This window comes from Sinohyriopsis cumingii, chromosome 17 (genome assembly GCF_028554795.1).
Source record: "Sinohyriopsis cumingii isolate HCF-2022 chromosome 17, ASM2855479v2, whole genome shotgun sequence".
Classification (NCBI taxonomy): domain Eukaryota; kingdom Metazoa; phylum Mollusca; class Bivalvia; order Unionida; family Unionidae; genus Sinohyriopsis; species Sinohyriopsis cumingii.
This window is the reverse complement of record NC_142977.1, coordinates 38,352,063-38,375,044: the sequence shown is the minus strand read 5'-3', so window position 1 is coordinate 38,375,044 and position 22,982 is coordinate 38,352,063. Positions and strand designations below refer to the sequence as shown.

At 35.3% G+C, this 22,982-nt stretch overlaps 1 protein-coding gene across 1 annotated transcript in view; it reads right to left on the bottom strand.

Moving 5' to 3' along the window:
• Positions 1-22,982, bottom strand: part of LOC149778452 (ATP-dependent DNA helicase DDX31-like) — a 108,938-nt gene that overhangs the window by 52,757 nt on the left and 33,199 nt on the right. The window contains exons 7-10 of the mRNA XM_089939288.1: positions 18,164-18,228; positions 14,886-15,005; positions 7,146-7,258; positions 6,584-6,798 (exon numbers count right to left, since the gene is read on the bottom strand). Of these exons, the coding sequence (XP_089795414.1) occupies positions 6,584-6,798; positions 7,146-7,258; positions 14,886-15,005; positions 18,164-18,228 (513 nt within the window). The remainder of the gene's footprint in view (positions 1-6,583; positions 6,799-7,145; positions 7,259-14,885; positions 15,006-18,163; positions 18,229-22,982) is intronic.

The window sequence follows — 22,982 nt, the reverse complement described above, 5'->3', positions numbered from 1 at the left end:
CTTCTTATTTAATATCATTTAAAATACCTCCAATCTTTTTTTCTGCAACCTGGCATGACAGATTTATTATCTTTATTGTACATTAGACAATGCCATTTGCTTTTAGAAGCAAAACTCCTCATTTTTAGTACTTCACATGCATAATCATTGTTCAGCAGTAGGTTTGACAACTAAACCTGGTATCTCGGGACCCAGTTATGTCAATGATTTTTTTGACACCCCCAACATAATGGAGATAACTGTGTTCGACTCTATGGATTTGAAAATCTGTACTTATTGCAAAATCTCCCTGATGAATGGTGTTGAAAACCAGTCATGGCATCTCCATTCTGAACAATGACAAGGTTGAGTTTGCTTAGATCTATGGCTAGCTGAAGAGTGCCAATGGTCTATGTCACCAAGCAGAATCTGGTGAAAAATCTCAGCAAATTTTACATTTTTAAAAGTCTCGACCACATAATTTTTGTGCACTGACTTTCTATTTCTTGCTGACTCTGAATGGGTCTCTTGCAACATCTATACCAAAGAAAGACCTTAATGATGGGAGAAAGGCACTAAACATTATCTTGAAGCTCTCCAAGATGATTTCTACAGATTATTTTGGGCAACAATTTTCTCATTTTTTGGTGGTGTTTGCAATTTCCTCCAATGCATGTATTAAATGATAACTCTGAGCATGGTGTCAATTTCTGCAGGATGGAGGCTGATTGGGACAGAAACTGCAATGGACGCAACTTTTCATCATCACTGCCCTTGAAAACTGTTCTTGTCTGAGAAAAAGGCTTGAATGACTGTTTCCCAATTTGGTGTGACCTGGATGGGTCTTTATGTTTCTCTGGTCTCCACTCCAAAATGATGGCTGAGCTCTAGGTTACTGGGTTTGTATGAGGTTTGTCTCTAGGTTACTGGGTTTGTATGAGGTTTGTCCCTAGGTTACTGGGTTTGTATGAGGTTTGTCTCTAAGGTGGCATGTGTTTGAACTATATGACCAAGGAAAGGAGACTGGATGACATCAATCGTGATCCAAGTGTGGATTTATGGTGTTCCTTAAGGAACATGGATGTGGAGAGAAAAGCATCCTTTTTGCCAGTTTAAGTTCACTGGTGCTGTTATGGAACTGGCAAATGTGTGTTCTGCAGCTCAGCTCAGAACAAGCACCCTTTGCAAGACTGATTCCCAAGTGTGACCAGAGAAGGCTGGGCTGTGTTCAGATTATTGAACTATAGCAATGGATACCAAGTGAACAACATTAATCCTATTGCAATGACATTTTGAACCAGGTGTTGTGTGTCAATAATGGGCTTCTGCTCCATATCCTATTGCAATGACACTTTGAACCAGGTGTTGTGTGTCAATAATGGGCTTCTGCTCCAAATCCTATTGCAAAGACATTTGCAACCAGTTCATGTGTGTTAAGAATGGGTTTCTGCTCCAAATCCTATTGCAATGACATTTTGAACCAGGTGTTGTGTGTCAAGAATGGGGTTCTGCTCCAAATCCTATTGCAAAGACATTTTGAACCAGGTGTTGTGTGTCAATAATGGGCTTCTGCTCCAAATCCTATTGCAAAGACATTTGCAACCAGTTCATGTGTGTTAAGAATGGGTTTCTGCTCCAAATCCTATTGCAATGACATTTTGAACCAGGTGTTGTGTGTCAATAATGGGCTTCTGCTCCAAATCCTATTGCAATGACATTTTGAACCAGGTGTTGTGTGTCAATAATGGGCTTCTGCTCCATATCCTATTGCAAAGACATTTTGAACCAGGTGTTGTGTGTCAATAATGGGCTTCTGCTCCAAATCCTATTGCAAAAACATTTGAAACCAGTTCATGTGTGTCAAGAATGGGTTTCTGCTATAAATCCTATTGCAATGACATTTTGAACCAGGTGTTGTGTGTCAATAATGGGCTTCTGCTCCAAATCCTATTGCAATGACATTTTGAACCAGGTGTTGTGTGTCAATAATGGGCTTCTGCTCCAAATCCTATTGCAATGACATTTTGAACCAGGTGTTGAGTGTTAATAATGGGCTTCTGCTCCATATCCTATTGCAATGACATTTTGAACCAGTTGATGTGTGTCAATAATGGGCGCTACTCCATATCCTATTGCAATGATATTTTAGACCAGCTGGTGTCAAGAATGGGCTCTACTCCATATCCTATTGCAATGACATTTTGAACCAACTGTTCTGTGTCAAGAATGGGCTTCTGCTCCATACAGGTTCTGACATTCCCTGGCCTGCAACATCTCAATCTCCAACTAAAAACATGTATATGCATCTTATAGAAAGCCTTGTTCAAAAGAGCTTGGAGAAAGGTCTACTTGCACTTGGTCCTTGACAATGCCTCTCTAAACACGATAATAAATTAGCAACTTGACCAGACAGTTGTAGTTGTTTGAGTATTGACTGGTCTTTTGAGGCCAACAGACTGATGCATACAGGTACAGTATGTAAAGACATAATGATGAGGCCTCTTAATCTTATTCTATATCAGTGAGCTTTCCATCTTGAAGGTTTGTATCAATAACCTATTAACTGAGTGGATAGAAACAACACTACTGATGGTATCTACATCTCTGTTGGTGTGTTTTGTCTCTCACTTGTCCAGTTACACAGTTTGTCCAAGATGGTCACCTTTACTTTATCTGACCATTAAGTACAACTGCTGTGATATGACCCTAATTGCCAGCCATACAACTGGAACAGCTAAGATGTTAATTTTAAGCCAGCTTAAAATGCTTGAACCCAATGCACTTAATTCTGCAGCCCACCGTGTTAAAACAGAGAGTAAAGTAATATATAATTGTGTGTGTGTGTGACTTGGATTTTTAACATAGCTTTAACAATTTTTCAGTCACATCGCAACGATGTCTGCAGTGTGACAGTTTATAGTGATGTCTAGCACTGGGGCATCATGCCGCAGACATGTAGCATTATGTCCCACCCAGTCACATTATCCTAACACCAGGCTGACCAGTCCTAACACTAACCTTTTAAGGCTGAGTGCCAAGCGAGGCAGCTGTTAGTACCATTTTTGTAAGTGTTCCTTATTTGTCAAAATAATGTAATTTTGTTTAACAGGAATTTGATATTTTCCAGAAAATTCAATCTTCCCCCCCCCCAACTCTTTTCATAAATACCTAATCTATTTTTGACTTTGTGCCTTACCTTGATTCAGAAATCACTTGAGACAAGTAAACAACTTTTTATTTTTATTTTTTTCTTGGAGTAGAATGATTGGTTTTTATCAGGGTCATATTATGACTAAGTGACTTTAAGAAGTAAACATGATCACGTGACCCTCTATTTTGCAGTTCAGGCATTTCTGAAATTGTGCAGAAGTTAGACTTAATAGAGATGTTTTGAGAAATAATTTCTTTTTGGGCTTTTAAACACTTGATGTCAAGTTGTTTTCTTATGTTGCAACCAGTTTTGAGTTTTAATTTTTCAGATGCTAAAAGATTAATTTGTTTCTCTGGAAATATCTGAGTGCTCATACAGAATTCTTGGGCAAAGACATTTATTTAAATTTTATTCTGAAATTCAAACACCAGAATATTATTGACTGTGGAATAAAAAAAGAACTGCAGACGACACATCACCATAATGACCACAATATACATCATCGCCTTCCATTTTGGATTCTTTCATCGGGACAAGAACTTGAATTCATTAGAATATTTAATTTCTATGACTTCTACAATTTAATTTGTGGATTATTCTTACTTTTTCATTTTTACAGAGTTTTTCCAGGGAAATAAATTATTTGTTAACACTTTTTTCAAAGCTTGTTGTTTTCACTCTTTCTCTTGCTACTGTTTATTCAAGCCTAAACAAGTAACATAACATTAGGTAAGGGTATCGTTCAAAATTGTGAGGATTGATATTATCAAATGAATGCCTAGAAAGGCCAGCATTTCTTTTATTGTCGTTGGTTGCCCGAGTGAATCGGACATCCATTCCATACATCTTGCTGCATATCCATTAGTGTGTGCCACAATTCCTTTAATCAAAAATAATTTCTTTTTTCCTTCATCCAAAATTAAAGTTGTGCCAACACATTCAGTCAACTCTACAACTTTTTGATCATGTAGCTCTCTTATCCACACTTCACTGTCTTTGACATAAGATTCTGTTTCAATTTCAGACAGACCTGACCAAGAGATAGTTAAATGTCACTGCCAACACAATTTAGGTGAATATTGTCAATTTCTAATTAAGAAAAAACCTGAAATACTAAATCACTAATGTAAGCAAAAACCATTGCTTCTGCTGTCAACTACAAACACGTTTTAACATGTGATACAAAATTCTAAAAAATCCCCATATTTAATAAGAACAATTATTTGTCAACTGTATTTTGATTGGTGAAATGTCCTTTTAACTTCCCATTATTGACCAACAAGATCAATTAAAATATGAACATACAAATCAAATGTATCCATCAATAAGGTCTGTGATGCATGGACAGCAAGTGGATATATCTGCTGTGGCAGATAGTAGTGCCTGTTTACAAATTAATTTATCAGTCACTGTGGAGGCAAAGCACATGTATGCAGCAGATGTACACATCAGTGGTAAGCAACGAGTTTAAAAGGTGCTGACGTTATAGATGTGAATGACAGACCAATAATTTATCTCTGATAGGAGAGTGAGAAATAGAATCTCCAAATACAGTATGCTTCCTAGCAAGACTGCAAGTGACAACGTAAGTATGGAAGGGATTTGGTTTCAATCCCTCTATTCATGGGGATATCACATTTATCTGACTTCCAGCTAGGTGGACTGAAGACTGTTAGCTCTTTTGTTTCTAAAAGTAAACTTGGGAGGGATGGATTTGAGTGGTAATGTTTGTACTCCTAATGCAGTATGATCAAGTAACACATCTGAAAAAAGCAATGTCATTACTATTTTGCCAAGCAGCTGGGTTGATGTGTTAATGCTGACAAATAATGACTTTCTTTTTATTACTAGCTGGGTTGATGTGTTAATGCTGACAAATAATGACTTTCTTTTTATTACTAGCTGGGTTGATGTGTTAATGCTGACAAATAATGATTTTCTTTTTATTACTAGCTGGGTTGATGTGTTAATGCTGACAAATAATGACTTTCTTTTTATTACTAGCTGGGTTGATGTGTTAATGCTGACAAATAATGACTTTCTTTTTATTACTAGCTGGGTTGATGTGTTAATGCTGACAAATAATGACTTTCTTTTTATTACTAGCTGGGTTGATGTGTTAATGCTGACAAATAATGACTTTCTTTTTATTACTAGCTGGGTTGATGTGTTAATGCTGACAAATAATGACTTTCTTTTTATTACTAGCTGGGTTGATGTGTTAATGCTGACAAATAATGACTTTCTTTTTATTACTAGCTGGGTTGATGTGTTAATGCTGACAAATAATGACTTTCTTTTTATTACTAGCTGGGTTGATGTGTTAATGCTGACAAATAATGACTTTCTTTTTATTACTAGCTGGGTTGATGTGTTAATGCTGACAAATAATGACTTTCTTTTTATTACTAGCACAGACCAGAATCAAACCAGACCATATATAACAAAAGGAATGTAAATCTCAGTAAAATACAGATTTCAATGTCAATTTCAGTGAGAACACAAAGTGCAAATTCAGAATTGCTGTCCAATCAATCACAGATCATATAAAATGTTTTTTTATTCTGCATATTTGCCTGAGGAAGAACCCATTTACTTCCCAGTCCTGCACCTCTGTAATCTGTAATAAGAACAAGGTCTGTTCAATTAACAGTGGCAACAGTCACTGTGCCCTAATTGTCAGCCAATGTGTATTAGAATTATCTCAATGTGCCCTTTTCAATTCACCTTCATCAACATCTAAGTGTTTAACAAGAATCATGTTAGATTTACATTTACTGTTTTTGAAGATTAATTTCATGTGAGTGTGTGACTAATTTCATGTGTGTGTGTGTGATTAATTTCATGTGTTGTTGTTGTTGTTGCTGTAGGGTTTAATGCCATTTTTCAGCACATGATAGGCTATACATGGCAGCCAGTATTAATGGTGGAGGAAGAACCCAGAAAGAACCACCAATCCATGAGAAGTTACTGGCAAGCTTTCTCACATATCCGCATCAGCAGAATCCAAGACTCAAACCTACGCAGACAGGTGAGATGGCAGTGATCCGTAACAGAGAGCACTTTAGACCACACGGCCACTCTGGGCCCCAATTTCATGTGTATGTGTGTGATTAATTTCATGTGTGTGTGTGATTAATTTCATGCATATGTGTGTGATTAATTTCATGTGTGTGTGTGATTAATTTCATGTGTGTGTGTGATTAATTTCATGCATATGTGTGTGATTAATTTCATGTGTGTGTGTGTGATTAATTTCATGCATATGTGTGTGATTAATTTCATGTGTGCGTGAGAAATTTCATGTGTGTGTGTGATTAGTTTCATGTGTCTGTGTGAAGTATAATGATCATTAACAGCTACAAAAATTCAGACTTCCTGATTTCTCCCGCAAGTTTTGCATGATGATATAATCCAATACAGAATGTTTTTAATCTGCTTTTGGGTAATTACCTTTTCTTCTCCAAGGATGAAGGATATTAAGGTGACTAAACGTAGTTTACATGGGGTTACTACAAAATACTGTTTCAAATTAACTGGAATGACAAAGTCTGATTTAGAAGAATCCTGTGTCACAAAATCATCTTTCTTGTTCCGGCTACTCTCTTCTGGTGAGGCATAAATTCTCTTTGGGTTCTGAAGCGACATCCCTGCCAGCCGTTCCACACCTAATGAATCATTTAGACAAAATCGTGTAAGACAAATATTTGAACAGAAAGCATGTGGTAATCTCAAATCGACATACCATTCCAAAAATAAGTTCATACAAAAGTTTTCACAAAAGACTGTATGTTCATTCTATCAGTGTACTTAAGTTTCATTGATGATGACATCATTCTGTTACCATTATAAATATGATTCTCGTACATTTTGACTATGTGTTGACCAAGATTTATGTGTCTTAAGTTTACTCTTAGTGTCAAAATACAGTCAAGGATTACTCTACATTAGACTGTATACATGTTACAAGTTACAAATATTCAGAATTTATTAATTTAGAATTTTCTGTTGTTACCTGGGGAAAGTGTAGCAGAAAGAAGCACTGTCTGATGGTGTTCTTGTGGAACTGGTTTGTGAAGAGCAGCTACAATCTGTGATACATCCTTCTCATAGCCTAGATCCAGCAGCCTGTAACAAAACGGATCCTAGTTTTAGTGGCATTACAATGATCATGTGACAAAACAGATCCTAGTTTTAGTGGCATTACAATGACCATGTGACAAAACAGATCCTAGTTTTAGTGGCATTACAATGATCATCAAAACAGGATAAAGACTTATTTCTGACAATAAATGAAAGGTCTTCATCATAAAAATATTGAAGTGTCAATGACGTACAAGAGTTATAAAAGTGTAAATCAAGTACATATATTATACATGTGTAACTCCAGCACACTGTAGAAGTGTAAATTAAGTACATGTACTGTAGAAGTGTAAATCAAGTACATGTACTGTAGAAGTGTAATCAAGTACATGTACTGTAGAAGTAGAAATCAAGTACATGTACTTTAGAAGTGTAATCAAGTACATGTACTGTAGAAGTAGAAATCAAGTACACCTCTCCCACGATAACTTGCACTCAATGGGTTCCATAAATATAGACCACACTATAAGCGAGGTATGAGTTACCAAGAGACCTCCAAAAATTGAAAAACTGGCTTTGACTTTGAGAAAACCATGGGGAGGGGGAGCAGCATTAGGGAACTGGGCTGTTTATTGACTGAATCCTCATTTTACAATCACGTTGATAACAATTTTTAATAATGCACTTTTTCTAATGAAGTCGTTCATTATTCTGTTTAAATAACATTTATTTTCAAAATGTTCAACATATGAAAGATCATTCCAACTGGTTTCAACAACCATGATGTGTATGCGAAAAAATCTGTGTATTACGTCACTGCTTTTTGTTATCTTGATGAGTCTGGTTCCCATAGTGGTGTTTAATATTATACTGCCAAATCAGGAGTCCACAGAGCAGGGAACTAGACTAACTGTTGATACACCACCAAACAAGATTCCTTATTTTTAAAAAAAAAGCTACATTTATTTCGTGAGACAATCATCTATGTCAAAACTCAATTTTTGTATTTTTCAATTGGTACAATATTGATGTCGTGATTTCATTGGAAGTAATAATGGAACTTCTTATCATCCTTGAGGATATCTCTAAGTGCCAGTTCAAGAATTCTCTGAAACTTGCTTGCCCACAATGGTCTGTATCTGTGAAATCAAGCTCTTTATTTTACGAAGCATTCATTTCACTTGGCTGCCTTATTATCTTTGATCACAGATATGAAAGAGTCAGTTAATTTAAGGTAGTTTATGTTACATACACAATAACATTTATAAGTTTTACTGATCAAATGAAGCGAGTTCACCCGACATATGACTGGGGCCGCTAGATTTTAAGTTTGTAGAATTTTCGTGCCTTTTAACTTATCTTTTATTCCACCTCCTTTATTTGATTCAAAAGACATAATTAACGTTATAATACAAAGGAGGCCAGCTTTTAATTCAGTGGCACAATACAACAAATACTTCCGGAAGTCAGTTATCAAAACATGGTTGGCACTTAATTAGGTTCTCACAGAAACACTAGCGGACATAGTTGTTACGGTAGATTGACGCATTTTATGTTTAATTACAAGAGGACACATTGCATTTAAAAAGCTTTCACTTAAAAGGAACTAAAAGATAGAACTAGAACACAAATTTCAATAGATAAAAAATTATTTAATTTGTATTTATTAAAGTACTGCCTCCACTTGGCATAAAAGTGACATTTTCATTGATCAAAATTTCCTTACATATTGTTAATTGCGGTGTACTAGGAATGTCATTTGTAAGAAAATGTAAAAAAATTGTAGGGCCCATTTTTAAATTTGATATTTCATAGTGCTGATTAAAATTTCCAGGTCCTATCTACCATTTTCGACCATAAAACGATACATCAAAGTTTCCATTACCAATTTTGATTGTGATTTTCTTCAAGCTCAACAAATTGGGATCAATTTTTGGGGTATTTTCTGGTTTAAAAAATGGGATCCATGCCTGACCCTGCAATATAACTGGGTTCGGGAGTTATCAGGGCATGAGTTATCGAGGGAGTGGTGTACATGTATTGTAGAAGTCTAAATCAAGTACATGTACTGTAGAAGTGAAGATCAAGTACATGTACTGTAGAAGTGAAGATCAAGTATGTATATAGTAGAAGTGTGTGTGTGTGATTTGGATTTTTAACATAGCTTTAACAATTTTTCAGTCATATTGCTATGATGTCTGCAGTGTGGCAGTTTATAGTGATGTCTAGCACTGGGGCATCATGCCGCAGACATGTAGCATGATGTCCCACCCAGTCACATTATCCTGACACCAGGCCGACCAGTCCTAACACTAACCTCTTAATGCTGAGCGCCAAGCAAGGCAGCTGTAAGTACCATTTTTGTAAGTCTTTGATATGACTCAGCCGGGGATCGAACTAACAACATCCCACATCTGAGGCAGATGTTCTAACCACTAGGCCACCGGAGCAGTTTGTAGAAGTGTAAATCAAGTACATGTATTGAAGAAGTGTAAATCATGTACATGTATTGTAGAAGTGTAAATCATGTAGATATATTGCAACAGTGTAAATCAAGTACATGTGCTGTAGAAGTGTAAATCAAGTACATGTATTGTAGAAGTGTAGATCAAGTACATGTTCTGTACAAGTTTAGATCAAGTACATGTACTGTAGAAGTGTAAATCAAGTACATGTACTGTAGAAGTGTAGATCAAGTACATGTACTGTAGAAGTGTAAATCAAGTACATGTCGCTGTAGAAGTGTAAATCAAGTACATGTACTGTAGAAGTGTAGATCAAGTACATGCATTGTAGAAGTGTAAATCAAGTACATGTACTGTAGAAGTGTAAATCAAGTACATGTCGCTGTAGAAGTGTAAATCAAGTACATGTACTGTAGAAGTGTAAATCAAGTACATGTACTGTAGAAGTGTAAATCAAGTACATGTACTGTAGAAGTGTAAATCAAGTACATGTACTGTAGAAGTGTAAATCAAGTACATGTACTGTAGAAGTGTAAATCAAGTACATGTACTGTAGAAGTGTAAATCAAGTACATGTACTGTAGAAGTGTAAATCAAGTACATGTACTGTAGAAGTGTAAATCAAGTACATGTACTGTAGAAGTGTTGATCAAGTACATGTACTGTAGAAGTGTAAATCAAGTACATGTACTGTAGAAGTGTAGATCAAGTACATGTACTGTAGAAGTGTTGATCAAGTACATGTATTGTAGAAGTGTAAATCAAGTACATGTACTGTAGAAATGTAAATCAAGTACATGTGCTGTAGAAGTGTAAATCAAGTACATGTACTGTAGAAGTGTAAATCAAGTACATGTACTGTAGAAGTGTAAATCAAGTACATGTACTGTAGAAGTGTAAATCAAGTACATGTGCTGTAGAAGTGTAAATCAAGTACATGTACTGTAGAAGTGTAAATCAAGTACATGTACTGTAGAAGTGTAGATCAAGTACATGTACTGCAGAAGTTTAGATCAAGTACATGCATTGTAGAAGTGTAGATCAAGTACATGTTCTGTACAAGTTTAGATCAAGTACATGTATTGTAGAAGTGTAAATCAAGTACATGTGCTGTAGAAGTGTAAATCAAGTACATGTGCTGTAGAAGTGTAGATCAAGTACATGTACTGCAGAAGTTTAGATCAAGTACATGTACTGTAGAAGTTTAGATCAAGTACATGCATTGTAGAAGTGTAGATCAAGTACATGTTCTGTACAAGTTTAGATCAAGCACATGTATTGTAGAAGTGTAAATCAAGTACATGTGCTGTAGAAGTGTAAATCAAGTACATGTGCTGTAGAAGTGTAGATCAAGTACATGTACTGCAGAAGTTTAGATCAAGTACATGTACTGCAGAAGTTTAGATCAAGTACATGTATTGTAGAAGTGTAAATCAAGTACATGTACTGTAGAAGTGTAAATCAAGTACATGTACTGTAGAAGTGTAGATCAAGTACATGTACTGTAGAAGTGTAGATCAAGTACATTTACTGTAGAAGTTTAGATCAAGTACATGTACTGTAGAAGTGTAAATCAAGTACATGTGCTGTAGAAGTGTAAATCAAGTACATGTACTGTAGAAGTGTAGATCAAGTACATGTACTGTAGAAGTGTAAATCAAGTACATGTACTGTAGAAGTGTAAATCAAGTACATGTACTGTAGAAGTGTAAATCAAGTACATGTACTGTAGAAGTGTAGATCAAGTACATGTACTGTAGAAGTTTAGATCAAGTACATGTACTGTAGAAGTGTAAATCAAGTACATGTGCTGTAGAAGTGTAAATCAAGTACATGTACTGTAGAAGTGTAGATCAAGTACATGTACTGTAGAAGTTTAGATCAAGTACATGTACTGTAGAAGTGTAAATCAAGTACATGTACTGTAGAAGTGTAAATCAAGTACATGTACTGTAGAAGTGTAGATCAAGTACATGTACTGTAGAAGTTTAGATCAAGTACATGTACTGTAGAAGTGTAAATCAAGTACATGTACTGTAGAAGTTTAGATCAAGTACATGTACTGTAGAAGTGTAAATCAAGTACATGTACTGTAGAAGTGTAGATCAAGTACATGTACTGTAGAAGTTTAGATCAAGTACATGTATTGTAGAAGTGTAAATCAAGTACATGTGCTGTAGAAGTGTAAATCAAGTACATGTACTGTAGAAGTTTAGATCAAGTACATGTATTGTAGAAGTGTAAATCAAGTACATGTGCTGTAGAAGTGTAAATCAAGTACATGTACTGTAGAAGTTTAGATCAAGTACATGTATTGTAGAAGTGTAAATCAAGTACATGTGCTGTAGAAGTGTAAATCAAGTACATGTACTGTAGAAGTGTAGATCAAGTACATGTACTGCAGAAGTTTAGATCAAGTACATGCATTGTAGAAGTGTAGATCAAGTACATGTTCTGTACAAGTTTAGATCAAGTACATGTATTGTAGAAGTGTAAATCAAGTACATGTGCTGTAGAAGTGTAAATCAAGTACATGTGCTGTAGAAGTGTAGATCAAGTACATGTACTGCAGAAGTTTAGATCAAGTACATGTACTGCAGAAGTTTAGATCAAGTACATGCATTGTAGAAGTGTAGATCAAGTACATGTTCTGTACAAGTTTAGATCAAGTACATGTATTGTAGAAGTGTAAATCAAGTACATGTGCTGTAGAAGTGTAAATCAAGTACATGTGCTGTAGAAGTGTAGATCAAGTACATGTACTGCAGAAGTTTAGATCAAGTACATGTACTGCAGAAGTTTAGATCAAGTACATGTATTGTAGAAGTGTAAATCAAGTACATGTACTGTAGAAGTGTAAATCAAGTACATGTACTGTAGAAGTGTAGATCAAGTACATGTACTGTAGAAGTGTAGATCAAGTACATTTACTGTAGAAGTTTAGATCAAGTACATGTATTGTAGAAGTGTAAATCAAGTACATGTGCTGTAAAAGTGTAAATCAAGTACATGTTGCTGTAGAAATGTAAATCAAGTACATGTGCTGTAGAAGTGTAAATCAAGTACATGTACTGTAGAAGTGTAAATCAAGTACATGTTGCTGTAGAAATGTAAATCAAGTACATGTGCTGTAGAAGTGTAAATCAAGTACATGTACTGTAGAAGTGTAAATCAAGTACATGTACTGTAGAAGTGTAAATCAAGTACAGTAAAACCTGTCTTGAGACACTACTGCTATGAGAGACCACCTGTTTTGAGAGACAAGGATCTCCATGCACAGATTTATTGATTACATAAAGTTATGACCTGTTATGAGAGACCACCTGTCTTGAGAGACCATTATTTTTTGGCAGAAGGGGGAGTCTTTCAAGACAGGTTCTACTGTATCTGTACTGCAGAAATGAAAATCAAGTACATGAACTGTACAAGTGTAAATCAAGTACATGTATTGTAGAAGTGTAGATCAACTACATGTACTGCTGAAATGTAAATCAAATACATTTGTTGCAGAAGTGTAAATCAAGTACATTTGTCGAAGAATGAGTAAATCAAGTACATGACCTATAGAACTGTAAATGAAGTACATCTGTTGTAGAAGTGTAATTCATGTACATTTGTTGTAGAAGTGTAAATCATGTACATTTGTTGTAGAAGTGTAAATCATGTACATTTGTTGCAGAAGTGTAAATAATGTACATGTATTAAGTGTAAAAATGCACATGTATTTTAGAGGTCAAGTATACCTACTAAGAAGAAAACCTACAAAGGATACCTTACTGTCTTATGCAGAAGAGTGCAAAATCTAGTACAGAACATGACCAATTCCTGAGTACATCTTATACAATGATATTGCAGAAACATCTGCGTTGAAAATGTAATGTATTGAAAGCCATTATTCTTTCAAGGAGATAGGGATGTGGTATGAAACGATTAGAACCTTATTAATCCTATTCATTAACATGCTAGAACAATATTTACTACGATGTCCCAATATCAAATAATTTCTCAAAAAAACTATTAAAAAATTATGAATTTTTTCTTCTTCATAAGACAGTATTTTCAAACAATATGTGAGAGACAATTATAACTTTTTATTTGCCAGTTTGGTCCATTGCATATCACAGCAGTACTAAACCTATTTGGATTCATTACTATTCTAACTGTCCTAATTTTCTTGAATCAGCATATAATTTCAAACAAGAACAAGGTGTTTACTTGTAAACATGAATCCCCTCACCAACAGTCAACAACATACAATTTCTGAATAGTCAACAATATACAGACTACTGAAGAGTAGTCAGCAATATATAGACTATTTTAGAGTTGTCAACAATATACAGACTATTTTATAGTCAAAAATATACAGACTATTTTAGAGTAGTCAACACTATACAGACTATTTTAGAGTAGTCAACACTATACAGACTATTTTAGAGTAGTCAACAATATACAAACTATTGAAGAGTAGTCAACAATATACAGACTATTTTAGAGTAGTCAACAATATACAGACTATTTTAGAGTAGTCAACAATGTACAGACTAGATTAGAGTAGTCAACAATATACAGACTATATTAGTCAACAATATAAAGACTATTTTAGAAAAGTCAACAATATACAGATTATTTAGAGAACTGATACAGAGACAATGTAAGTGCCCTGCATAGAGATAAGCCATAACTTCTGACCCAGGCTGGTGTGGATAGGATGTACACCTATTAACCACTAGTTTCCAGTCTAAGATAGCAGCCATACCAACATGGAAGTAAGAAACATGGTAATATATTATTCATACATATGCAACAACATACAAAAGTTCATTAGAGTCAGGTTGAAACAAATTTTTAGTAGTCTCTACATAATAGAGTTAAAGATACAAAGGATGTAGCAAAGAAAAATGGCTGAAAATAATCACTCTTGTGTAAAAATAAGGTTACAGTGAATTAGTTTCGGTATGGCTGAGTTACTTTCCTAGCGATGATCCACATACAAATTTTCATGTGAAGATTCAATAATGTGTAGATTAAAAAGGATCCAAAATAAACAAATGAACAAACACATAAATGTACAAACGAATGAAAGCATGGCAAAAGTCTATATCCCCTTGCCAAAAGTTGGTAATGGAATAATTAGTATTGTTTTTATCTTATCATTTTAGTAAGGAGGTATTTATGACTGATTCAAATTATTCAATCCAATGCCATACCTGTCAGCTTCATCCAATATCAAGTACTTGACTTTGTCTAGGGTCAGGCTATTTGTATGCTGTATATGATCAATAAGACGACCAGGAGTACACACCAAAATATTTATTCCCTTTCTTATCCTGCAAAGTTAAAACAAAAACCCCAATGAAAACATATCAAGTAATGTTTGAACAGAACATTTATTTCCAGACACAAATATGGAAACCAAATGACTACTACTATAATTATTCCATTTGCATTGTTTATTTATGCAACTCTGTGCTTACCTGACCATATAGTGGGACAATATGGTGTGGTTTGGTGGACATATGGATGCAAGATTTGCATTATTTACATTTAGGACAAACAAAACATCACGAGAAGAGTTCTGGTGAAAACTCAATGCCAATAGGACCATCAATTCAAGAGTAGTGCCAACAATATTTTCAAGGTGGCCATCATGGCAACCACATTTGATGAAAGATTGGTACCATTTGCATTTTGGACCAACTAGGTATCATAAGAAGTCTTTTGGTGAAAACCTTGTGTCGATAAGACCATCAATTCTGGAGGAGTTGCAATGACAAGATTTTCAAGATGAACAACATGGTGGCAATACTGGATTTCAGATCAGCATCATTTTCATTCTGACCCAACTAGACACAATAAGAAATCTTCCAGTGAAAGCTCCATGTCAAAATGACTTTCCACTTAAAAGTGGGTTAAGAAGATGGCTCTCATGATGGCCATATCTAAATTTAGATTGGCATTATTCTCATTTAGAATCAACTAGTAATCATAATTAGTCTTCTGTTATTATCATTTAGAATCAACTAGTAATCATAATTATTCTTGTTATTCTCATTTAGAATCAACTAGTAATCATAATTATTCTTGTTATTCTTATTTAGAATCAACTAGTAATCATAATTATTCTTCTGTTATTATCATTTAGAATCAACTAGTAATCATAATTAGTCTTCTGTTATTATCATTTAGAATCAACTAGTAATCATAATTAGTCTTCTGTTATTATCATTTAGAATCAACTAGTAATCATAATTATTCTTGTTATTCTCATTTAGAATCAACTAGTAATCATAATTATTCTTGTTATTCTCATTTAGAATCAACTAGTAATCATAATTATTCTTCTGTTATTATCATTTAGAATCAACTAGTAATCATAATTAGTCTTCTGTTATTATCATTTAGAATCAACTAGTAATCATAATTATTCTTGTTATTCTCATTTAGAATCAACTAGTAATCATAATTATTCTTGTTATTCTCATTTAGAATCAACTAGTAATCATAATTATTCTTCTGTTATTCTCATTTAGAATCAACTAGTAATCATAATTAGTCTTCTGTTATTATCATTTATAATCAACTAGTAATCATAATTATTCTTCTGTTATTCTCATTTAGAATCAACTAGTAATCATAATTATTCTTGTTATTCTTATTTAGAATCAACTAGTAATCATAATTATTCTTCTGTTATTATCATTTAGAATCAACTAGTAACCATAATTAGTCTTCTGTTATTATCATTTAGAATCAACTAGTAATCATAATTAGTCTTCTGTTATTATCATTTAGAATCAACTAGTAATCATAATTAGTCTTCTGTTATTATCATTTAGAATCAACTAGTAATCATAATTAGTCTTCTGTTATTATCATTTAGAATCAACTAGTAATCATAATTTTTCTTGTTATTGTCATTTAGAATCAACTAGTAATCATAATTATTCTTGTTATTCTCATTTAGAATCAACTAGTAATCATAATTATTCTTGTTATTCTCATTTAGAATCAACTAGTAATCATAATTAGTCTTCTGTTATTATCATTTAGAATCAACTAGTAATCATAATTTTTCTTGTTATTATCATTTAGAATCAACTAGTAATCATAATTATTCTTGTTATTCTCATTTAGAATCAACTAGTAATCATAATTATTCTTGTTATTTTCATTTAGAATCAACTAGTAATCATACTTTTGTTATTCTTTAAGAATCAACTAGTAATCATAATTAGTCTTCTGTTATTCTCATTTAGAATCAACTAGTTATCATAATTATGCTTGTTATTCTCATTTAGAATCAACTAGTAATCATAATTATTCTTCTGTTATTCTCATTTAGAATCAACTAGTAATCATAATTATTCTTGTTATTCTCATTTAGAATCAACTAGTAATCATAATTATTCTTCTGTTATTCTAATTTAGAATCAACTAGTAATCATAATTATTCTTCTGTTATTCTCATTTAGAATCAACTAGTAATCATAATTATTCTTGTTATTCTCATTTAGAATCAACTAGTAATCATAATTATTCTTCTGTTATTCTCATTTAGAATCAACTAGTAATCATAATTATTCTTGTTATTCTCATTTAGAATCAAATAGTAATCATAATTAGTCTTCTGTGAAACCCCATGTCAAAATGACTTTCCATTGATGAAAATGAGAAAGAAAACAATATTTTCAAGATGCCTGTCAGGATGGCCATAATGGGTGTTTGATAGGCATAATTTTCACTGAGGACCAACTAGACATTATACAAAGTTTTCTGGCGAAAACTTAATGTCAATATCATTTTCCATCTTGAAGAAGTAATAATAACATGTTTAAGATGCTCACTGCAGCAGCCATAGTGGAGGTCAGAACAGGACAGTTTTCATTTAAGACAAACAAAATACCAAAAGTGTTCCTGTCAAAACAAATTTTTTATATAACTTTCCATTCAGATGAAGTAGTTATAACAATATTTTCAAAATGGCTACTGTGGTGGTCATATTGGATATCAGATCAGCACTATTTTCATTGATAACCAACTAGACATTATAAGAAGTCTTTTAGTCAAAGAACACTGACATGACCATCCATTCTGGAGAAGCTGTGCTAACTATTTTCATACTGGATGTTCAAGTAGCATCATTTTCATTCAGGACCCAAAAAAACCCAAACCATTTTAAGAAGTCTTCTGGTCAAAAGCCCTCCTTCTGCAAATTTGCAGTCACCTTAGCTAAAGCATCCTAACACTTGATTTCAAAATCAATGGATGTACCATTTATATAAAGTTCAGAAATAAAACAATCTAGATTTATGATGGCACTAATACTCAGAAACATGACTACATTTTCTCACTATTATATTCAGTTATGAATATTTGACAAAGACTAAAACCAATGTCTGTCTGTCTGTCATATGTCTCTACTATTTACATGCTCCAATAACCTGTGCTTTGGAAAATACTTTCTGGGTAGGAAATATAAGTATACCTGGCTTTTTCTGCCTTTCTCTTCTCCCCTCCCATCAAATAGCCTGGCACAATCCAGCTAAAAGGCTGCAACAGTGAGAAAAAAATCTATAAAAAACAGAAAGCTGTCTGCAGAGCATGGAACCCCATCCCCACCCCCTTTATTTGTACGAGATGAGCAACAGTTCTTGTGAAATGCAGGAATGAATGTAAAAACATGTAGTAAAAAAGCAAACATGTCAAATGGATGAAAAATAAAGGAGTATAACTCACCTGAGTGTACCACAATGGGGGGTGTGTGTACTCTACAGATATTATGAACTTCAGAGTGGCAGGTGTAAGATGAAGTTGTTTGCAATGGAGAGAATGTTGGCATACATCAATGTCACTTTTATGTACTTTGGATGCTGTATTTATGGAAACTTTGGATGCTGTATTTATGGAAACTGTATATAATCTAAAGACAAAGCTAACCAAAATGGCTGATTCCATGTGCTCAAAAAATCTGCCTGATTTAGTCTAAAGTACACCATTTCTAACATTCATTACATTACCAAACACAAATTTGGACAGACTAGACAATACCAGCTTCTGAAAGTGCAATGAATGGATTACAAAATATAAAAAGATGTAACAGAAATTATCAGCTCTTTTTTTTTAACAATTTACTCCTGAAGTCCAAGAAGTAAAAATACCAAAGCGGAGTTGGCAGTTTTTTTAATAGGATCACATCTGATGTAAAGCCAAGCTGTATACTCTGTAACTTAAATCATACCTATCAATCATAACCAAAATAAAGGGAATTAAAAGCTCTTTTAATAATACATAAGATATACGAGGTCTTTTCTTAAATAGGCACTTCAAAAAAGGAAGAAAACTTTGAAAATTATTTTTCTTAATAAATCTAATCCTGTGCAAAATATGAAACTGTAGAGCACCACCAATAATGTCAGTCAAATTTTAGGGCAATTCATCAAAACAATGTGAGAGTTAGCAGCACAAACAAGATTTATCATATATACATGTACTTTTAACACCAAAAGGGGGCATAACTCTGGAAATTATATTGTAACATGATGACAGAATGACATGCACAGGGTTATTCATCAACACCTGTAGAAGTATTTGTACACCCAAAATTTATCATACAGTATATTTATTTAACAGTAACAACAGGCACAACTGTAGGAAAAATCGTAAGAGCATGATGATGGAATGAAATGTGCACGTTGACCTCGTATCGATAATGTATGCAAAGTTTCAGAGCAATTCATCACAAACTGTTGGGCAAGCTGGACACTAATAATAATATCTCATAAATAAATTTAACATTAAAAAAAAGGAATACTGTGAAAAACCAGTTTTTCTTAGTAAAATATGTTTCTTTGAAAATACATAATTGGTTTCTTCTTCAAATACATTACCCAATCATAACACGTTAGGAGGATTGGTAAAAGGTGGTGGGAGGTACATCCCTTTACCCTGTAGGTACCATCTCCGGTCCCCTAAGGTATTGAATCAGCTTCTAGGTAATATGACTGGAGGAGATTCCATCTGTCAGGGTGTGGCTTCAAAAGGAAAAGAATTTCCCCCGCAAATCCATCAGAAGTCGTGAAGCCATGTCTTAAGAAGCTGTCATTTGATCTGGAAGAGAGACATGATGAGCTGTGGATATAGGTCCTACCAGATTGAATTGGTCTCCCTGTGATGACAGATCATGGAGATAAAAGCTAGAGAATGTGGACTCTGGTCTCCATCCCACAGCCTTACTGATGTCATTTACCAAATAGATCCGGTAAGATGTTAGGCAGGTGGCAACTTCTCAAACCTCTTGTAAGTGTGCAAAAGTTCATGGAGCAGGGGTTATTTCCCTATATGCTGAGCGAATAACCCCCTTACTCCACAACATGATATTCTGTTCTGATTGATACACCTGTCTTTATATGAGAAGTAGAAACAGCCATGATCTACCTCGATGCAACGGCTCTGCTTGTATTAACGAATCACTTAAAAGCCTGGACAGGGTCTTGTATGTGGCCTTTAGTTGATGTGTCCAGATAAGACAGAGGTTTGTGACAAAAGTTTAGTTACCCACAGAAGAGAGAGAGTTCTCTGCTATGGAAGAGGATGCTGTTATAAATAAGACTGACCCGACTTGTTGGAACTTGCATGTAAATCGGGCCTACATTTGCTAATGCCATGAGAAGGCAGGTCTTGTATGAAAAGGAGTGCTAGATGCCATTGAAAATGGTTCAGAGGTGTCATACCCAGCTAGGTTAATACCCAAGATAGGTTCCGCTTTGGGCCATGGGTCAACATTTCTGGCCATGAAAACACAAAGTTGGTGAGAAGGTCAGATAAGTCCTGGGTTTGTCCAATATCCTCTCTCTTATGAGGATGAAAGGTGTCAGCGATCATAGAGCATTAACTCTGGATTGTACTCAGTATTAACTGAAAAGCCTGAGGAGGAAGTTAGCTATCTGCAGTATTGATGCCTAGAGAGGTAAGATATGTTCATTTGTGCACCACTGGGTGAAACTGTGCCAATGAATTCATATGCTTCTGAGTGGAGGGCTGTTGCGCCTGAGTTATTCTCTCCATGACTGGTTGCAAAAATGTTGAATTCTGAAGGCCTGTTTGAGATGATCTGGATATGCAGGTTTGGGGCTCCGGACAAGGATGAAACAAATGCTATCGTAGTTATATGAGTAGATGAAGGAACACCCAAATTCTGTTAGGTTTCTGATGCAAGATTGATGAGGTAGTTAATCCACAACTCCACTCGATGGAGTGGTGCAATGAAGATGAAGATACAGGCTTATTCCCTTGCTTTCTGTATCACTTTGAATCAGAAGTGCTGGAGGTTGGTGTATGAGTTCAGGTTGGTCCAATCCAATTATAGGGCATCTATTGCCCAAGCTGTTGGGTCTGGGATGGGAGAGACAAAGGATGGGGTTTTGGCAATGTCAATTATCACAAACAGGCCCACCAATGGTCGGTCCCATTGGGTATAGATCTGTGTGAGAACCAAGACCATTCCTTCTCTACTAGTTGACTAGGATTCCCGGGATATGGTGAACCTGTATGACTTGTTGATGACAACACAACTTCAAAAAGTCCCATACCATGATGCAAGGTCTGGGGACAGGGGTCGTCCTTGTTGTTGAAGATAAATCACCATTGTAGGATTGAGTTCCTCCTTGTTGTTTGAGATAAGTCCCACATGATGATGCAAAGGTCTGAGGACTGGGGTCCTCCTTCTTGCTGAAGATAAATCACCAATGTAGGATTGAGACAATCCTTGTTGTTGAGGTAAGTCACCACTGTAGAGTTGTCAGACCGAATGAGAACTCCCTTGCCATCTAAATATTCTTGCCCCCAATAAAAAGTTTTCACAATGGCAATCATCTTCAGAATTAATGATATGAAGGTGTCATTCCTGGAGAGAGTATGCACCGCTGGCATCCTGAAATAATGGTACTGGGTGGGCTCCCCAGCCTTTTGTACTTGCATATGTGTAATCTTATGCACGTGGGCTCCCAATTCCACTGATGATGCCTCAATTGGGTGCAGACTTTGAGAGGATGGTTCAGTGAGCAAACATGAGGACTCCAATCATGCTAAAAAAACAGTAGCAATGCAGAAGAAGGTATCTGCTGTCACATTGAGCAATCCCAAGCAGAAATTCCTTGAAAGTAAGGTTCTACTGTGGGTTGTTTCAATGCTCAATGCTTCGGAAGACAAAATATGGTGCCTGTGAATTGAAGTCCATACATGGTGAACAAATCATTGCAATGATACAAGGGTCGGTGGTTCTTTCCGGGGTTTTCCCAGGTTCTTCCTCCACTATTAATACTGGCCGACATGTATACCCTATCGTGTGCTGAAAAATAGCATTAAACCCTACAACAACAACAACTGCTGATGAAGGCAGGCCAGAAAGTACATAACTTTTCTACAATCTGAACATAACTAAAGTCAGAACCTTCTGTTTGTCGTAAGATCAACACATGATGGAGTGCTGGTGCTTGTTGTTGATGAAGTCGGAGTTGGAGGACAAAGCTCTGGGGTTGGAAGAAGTCCTCAATGGAGGTTCAGAAGGCAGAATCTTCCTGTTCCCTCTTGTAGGGTAGAATAGATGACCATACTGGTAGAACATGCAACATCATCTTGGTTGTATGGAGTGAGGCTATGGTCCCCTGTAACCCATGCGACTTACCTAGCAAAGAGGGACGAGGTCTGTCACTCACTAAACTCATAGAAAACCCTGAATTAGAAATGTGATTTCAAAACTATCGCTGAGTAAAGAGGCTCTTCTCATGGCAGAGTGTAGAGAAATTGCGAAGCAGCATCTGTTGAGTCATGCTGAATGAGTATCATGAGGTGGGATGAGTTAGACTGGTCCCTGCACATGTCTGCAAAAGTTGTGTCCAATGTAATGGAAGCCCAGGCTGTTATTGATTCCGCCCATAATAATTTTGGCCGTTCATGATCCCTAGCATATGGCCTAGGCTGGTCGCAATGGAAATGGGCCATCAGTGTGAGGAGGATATCATTAGGATCATCAATTGGGACAGGTTATGGTATATTTGATCTATGTAACCTGTCATATATCTTCTGAATGCGAGGGAACTTAGCTGTTTGTTAGCATTGTCCCATTCTGTAGGAGGAATCAAGTCAGACCCCATGGAGGCAAGGTACAGGGAGTTCCAAAAATGACAAGTCCTGTGGTAGTGACTTGGGTCCTGGAGCTGTTCTGAGTGTGTCAATATCCGGTGCTTTGCTTATCTCCCTTGTTCTCATACAGATTCACTCTGAGGACAGAATCAGCAAACAGACTG